Source organism: Rhinopithecus bieti, unplaced genomic scaffold, assembly GCF_001698545.2.
Source record: "Rhinopithecus bieti isolate Rb0 unplaced genomic scaffold, ASM169854v2 scaffold_23290, whole genome shotgun sequence".
Taxonomy (NCBI): Eukaryota; Metazoa; Chordata; class Mammalia; order Primates; family Cercopithecidae; genus Rhinopithecus; species Rhinopithecus bieti.
The window spans coordinates 327,356-333,004 of NW_016810849.1; the positions used below are offsets into that span (position 1 = coordinate 327,356).

Genomic DNA, 5,649 nt, shown 5'->3' on the forward strand with positions numbered 1-5,649 from the left:
ATTTTTAACACCTCTAGAATTTTATTTGCCATAATCTTGTTATTTTTATTTAATAGATAATGCCCTATAATTTTCTATTATAAATAGAGAGGTGAGCTCACTGAAGGCAAAGGACTATATCTTCTCCATGCATTCCTAGTACTTTTCATAGTTTCCAGTCTACAGTGACTACATAATCAATATTCATTGGATAAATGAATTTTCTAAAATTTTAATAATTGACAATATTTTATGAATAAGCTATATTTAGCCATTACTTAATTAGAGCCACTCTTACCAAACAAGACTTAATACATTTTCTTCCTTTAATCTTAATATGTCATTCAAATTGTTCCTACACCTTATTATAATTTTTAAAAATCAAGTGCTACATTTAATACTAGCAAATATTTATTTAGATCATTTCTTTCTTGTTTTGTTTTGTGGCTTGGGGAAGAGGAAAAAGTGGCCCATACAAAGTAAATGAAATATTTGCAAATTTGAGTCTAATGCTAGAAATTAAAATTTCCATGTTAATGGCTTCTAAGGAGTATGTTTTAGCAATGCTGTAGAAATAATCTATAATGCTAATAATGTGAATTATTTTCAAGATTTAAAAAAGTATAGATTCACTATCATAACCCATGTATGATTCAGAAGGATTGTCTATGATATACAACCCATATTGTATTTCAACAATGGTAAATGAAATAAAGGTCAGGGGAATGTACGTGAAAGAGCTAGAAACACACCAAAAAGCCAACATCTTAAGTGGGGTTCCATGGCAGTTATTATTTTGTTTTTTCTTTTCTAAAATGTGCTTTAAAAGTAAAAAACAGAAGATAATCAGGTAATCAAAGATATGCATAAATCACCAAGGAAGAGCCAACACTCTAAAACAGAGCTGAATTCAATCATCTCCCCTACCCTATTAAAAAGTAAGTGAAAGAAGAGAAAGAGAAACTTAACCCTGCTCTCAGCTGTTTAATATTCCAAACAGATTCTTCAAAATTGTCTTTTATATTAGTATTTTGTCCTTATGTCATTTTTAAAAACTTCTAAAAATCTAGAAACTCTATCAAGGAATTTCTGCCTGGTGCCCGTCCTCTTATATATGATACATTCTTCAAAGGAAAGCACATAGAAGCTTTACCTTTTTCTAACACTTACATATTAAATTGAAAATATACAGTGCATCACATTTTTACAAGTATATGTATGCATCCTTGCTTTTTACTATTTGTAAATATCACTCACTAGTATCAACAAAATAACCTCTCATTATTTTCCTGATCTGATTTTCTCCACAACAGGTTTCCATGACAACTTACATTTGAATTTTTATAAACTTCTATTTTTGAATACTATTCTTAAGAATAAAAGCTTAAATGCATAAGATATAAACTTATTTACCAATTGAAATAGAACAATTTAGACCCCTCAAATACGTATTTACTTAATAAATTAAAAATCATAGAGGAGAGGGACATGCCAACCAAAAGAGAAGGCAAAAATGCAGGGTAGCAAAATCCAATTAATTATTCAGTTCCTATCACCGTTGTTTTTGTCTGTCATTTAAATCATAAAAGTTACAAACAAAGCACATCTATTATGTAACTGATCTAATCTTTTCAATATTGGAGAAAAAAGAAAATTGTGAAACAAGTATAATGAGTTGAAAAGGGAATTCAGAGAGTTAAAATTTTTCATGTCAAATATTTCAATAAAAGATGAGCTAATGTTAAAAAGTAAGAGTGTTTATAAAACTTCAAATACTTCTATTAAGAATGAGACTTATGATAATAAGACAACTGAAGCAAACCACTTGATAATTGTTTTATGTGTCCTCAAATTGTGTCCATGCAAAATATAATTTCAGCTTGTGGCCTCCACATGTAACTCTATTTTTCAAACCAGTCAGATAACATTGTCAGGTTATCATCTTAACTAAAAGTGCTCAGGAAAAAATATTAAGTCACTTTTAAGTAGAATAGTGACTTATGATTACTTTTTTTTTTTAGCCAACCCCTAGTAATTTGAAAAGAGATTTCCCTGAAGACAAGACCCACAAAAGAAAGCCAAACATTAAACACTGACTGGTCAATAAAATGGAAAGTTCAAACAGGACTCTTTTAAGAAGTTAATTCAAGTCCCATATTTTTATTCTACTGTTGGGTGGTAAAGGGTAAAAATTCTAGGAGTGAAAGTCCTGGAATATGCATATTTTAAAACTCATAGATGACCTTTGAAAGTTAGGATTCTAGTGGATATCTCATGCCGCATTAAATCTCAAGAGCAATGTGATCTGCAGAGATTTCACAATCCAGTCCAGTTATAATCAGTAGTTTTGTTAGAACGGGCCTGAGGAGAGAGTCATGAGACCTCTGGGATAATTTTGGCTTTGCTATTAACTTGATGTATAACCTTGGCCATCACTTAGCATCTGCAGTCTTCATTTTCTTCATCTACAATATAAAGGGTCTTGACTAAAAGTGACCTCAAATAAATGTTTCAGGTCTATGATTCTTAGCTGATTCTGTTTCTACTTGCCCTTTGACCTTGTTTCAGTCTCAATTTTGGTGTATTCTTTTCTCACCTAAAACAGATGCAGATCAAAGCCTCAATATTATTATAATGAAATATCATAATAAATGTTTTTTAAACACACAATTTTCAAGTCAATGCTTTATCCTTTTGACCAATAATCTATAGAATCAAATTTCATGGCAATGATAAAAGTTGAACACCTTCTTAAAGTTTTTGCTATGCTATCTGGCCTACAATAAAATGTATTATGTTACCATAAGGAAAATAATAAAACATTCTGTCCTTTTGTAGCACATTATCTGGAAAAAGGAATCACACGATGGGCCTGAAAACAAATTCAGATTATCTTTTTAGCCACCAAATGGAAAGAGCTCTATAACACTCAGCTGGAATCCAAGAAACACAGATGCACAGATGTAATGGTCATGAGCCTGTGGTTTAATTTAAATAAATATGCACTTGTGGTTTTGTTTGGTTGGTTTAGTATTTTTTTTTTTTTTTTTTTTCCTGAATGCCAACTCTGTTGTTGAATTTATGGCATGGCCTGAAAAAAAAAAGACTTCCAAGTTGAAGCTATTAATTCTATGTTCAAATATGTGTATACAGGCATGCTAGAATTTATGTATGCATTTAAATACCAAATCTAAAAGAGTAGCAATGCTTTAAGTTGTCTCTTTCATATTCTATTTCACACTGAAAACAAAACACATCCACAGATTTCCAAAGTGTTATCAGAAGCACATCTTCTGACAAATTAGTAGATAGCTGCATAACATCTCAGATGCAGACACTTCTGACATACAGAGGAAGAAAATAATGAAGATAGAGCCAAAGTAAAGTTGCGAGAATTCCCATTCTGCCCATGGGGTGTCATTTCTGGGTGTCGGAAGCAAACCAGACACATGCAGTTGCAAAGATTTAACCAAATACAGTACTTTGTTCTCACATATAATTAAAAACCGTTCACATACTGTGTAATTTGTGGTTATTTATATGTCTTTATTTCCTTTCAACCAGAGAAACCATTATTGGTTACTTTTATAATCTCTTCATGAGATTTTGAAGAATTAATTGGGAGTGTCAAGGATTAAAGTTGAGCTGTCATTTATACTAGAACCCAAAAAAGAACACTGAGGCTGGAATCACAATATTAAAATTAAAATAAAGTTTGTTCCTATGTTAATTATTCAGATTTAGAGAACTAGGATCACCAAAGTGATTAATGGGTTAATGTATGTTCAACCTGTAAGGATCAGAGATACAGCCCAAAGAGAAAGGGACTAGGCTCAAAATTCCGTGTGTAAGTGGGCTCTCTGGTCAACTCACGGGAACAATCCTAGTATTCATCTCCCCTGGAAAGTGACAGGCCCAAACAATGTTCTGGAGATTCTCTTTACAAAATAAACCTCTGGCAAATCTTTCCTCCCTCCATCTCCCCAGTCACATAGATACATTCCATTTCCCCTTCCTCTGTCCTCAGAATCAATCCCTAATTGGAGCACTGCTCTGGGTGAGTCAGATGTGAAGGGGCCAAACTGAAAATGTCAAATAGGGATGACCAGGAGGCCAGAAGAGAGATCTGAGCTACAGGAAAAGTTAGAACAAAGGAGTGAGGGAGAAATTCGAGATGAATCCTCATACCCGTTTCAGGACAAGGTCCAGAAGACGTGCACAGAGAAGTCGACATTTGCCCTGTAGGTCCCATCTGCTAAAGTAAATCCGTTTGAGTTGGGAGAAGAGGAGGAGAAACATGGGACTGGGTGGGGATGGTGGCCAGGGTCCCTGGGTTTACCCTGCAAAGGATGAGCCTCTAACCGCATCGCTAGGAAGCCCCGGGTCTCTTCTACCTCCATCCCTGAAGCCCTGGGGTGGAAAAGAACAGAAAGTTGGGGAGGGAGTTGGGAGAAGCTGAAGCAGCAGGGAAGGGGTCGATTCTGGCCTTACCCTGGCGGCTCTGGACGAGTAAGGGTCTTCGAAGAGGGCCCACATGCGGGGCTGCAGCCTCCTCCAGCGGCCAGATTTGCCGTCTGGGCCCCCGAGCCCCGCCGCGTCCTCGATGCCTAGCCTCTTGGCCGCCAGGTCCTCGTCGTCGCCGGGGTCGCCGCCAATGAGGTCGGGGGTCTCGAAGATGTCCAACGCCTCCTCGGCGTCGCGGTGCTGCCGGTAGGTCATCCAGCAGCAGGGCTCCACGTCGGTCTCGTCGATGCCCCAGAAGGCCAGCTCCTCCTCGAAGAGCGGCCCGCACACGTCTGCGGGGCAGTGCAGCTTGCCGGTGCGGTAGTAGTTGAGCACATAGGCGAAGACGCCCGGGTGCCGGTCGAAGAAGAACTCGCGGCCGCCCCCGGGGTGGTCGCTGGCCCTGCCGCCGCGGGAACTGCAGTTGCCCGCGCCGCCCTCGAAGCAGCCGCCTGGCCCGGGGACAGCGGGGCGCTCTCGGCGGCGGCGACAGTGGAGGTGGCGACGGCTGCAGCTTGTCGCCCGCCGTGGTCAAGCAGTCGCCCGGGGGCTCGGAGGAGGCAAGAAGGGCCAGGCGTGTTCCAGGCAGGGTCTTGAGGGTGCTGCGGTAGGTTTCGTGCCGGGTACCCCCGACATTGAGGATCACCCTCTCGTTGTTCTCGATCTTGCCCATCTCTGTGACTCAGACATGACTGGGGGAAGGCAAACACAGCGCCGAGTTAAAGATCTTGGCCGTCAAAGACACACCAAGACCCCCATCACCAATCCAGAGCGAGTCCCGGGATGCAGGGTTGGCAGACAGGCATGGGGTAAAGGACCCTCCCCCGGAGGGGATCAGCGTCCAGCGTTGTCCCCGCCTCTTGCATCACACCTTTCCCAGGTTTCCAGAGAACTACGGAGACAGCAGTCCAAGTCTTTCTTGACCTTTCATGACACCGTTTCCCTTGCCTCCCGCTTTCCTTTTTTTGGCTCTGATCTCTTCTCCTTCATCTTTTCACCTTCCACTCTTCCTCTTTTCTGTTCCCTCTCAAGTCCAACCTGCTCCCAGCCCCTAACCCCCTCTCTGCCTCCCCAAACACCCTCTCCCTCCCTCTAAGCCTACTTTCTCCCCCACCTTTTCCCCATTCTCTCCTCCTCCCCTGGTTGGCCTCTCACTCCCACTCTCCA

The 5,649-nt window shown here is 40.3% G+C and overlaps 1 protein-coding gene across 1 annotated transcript in view; it reads right to left on the reverse strand.

Annotated features, from left to right (window-relative positions):
* KCNC2 (potassium voltage-gated channel subfamily C member 2) overlaps positions 1-5,155 on the reverse strand; it is a 172,145-nt gene extending 166,990 nt beyond the window's left edge. Inside the window, 2 exon segments of the mRNA XM_017892955.1 lie at positions 4,471-4,954; positions 4,956-5,155. Coding sequence (XP_017748444.1) covers positions 4,471-4,954; positions 4,956-5,155 — 684 coding nt within the window.
* Positions 5,156-5,649: the final 494 nt, after the last annotated feature.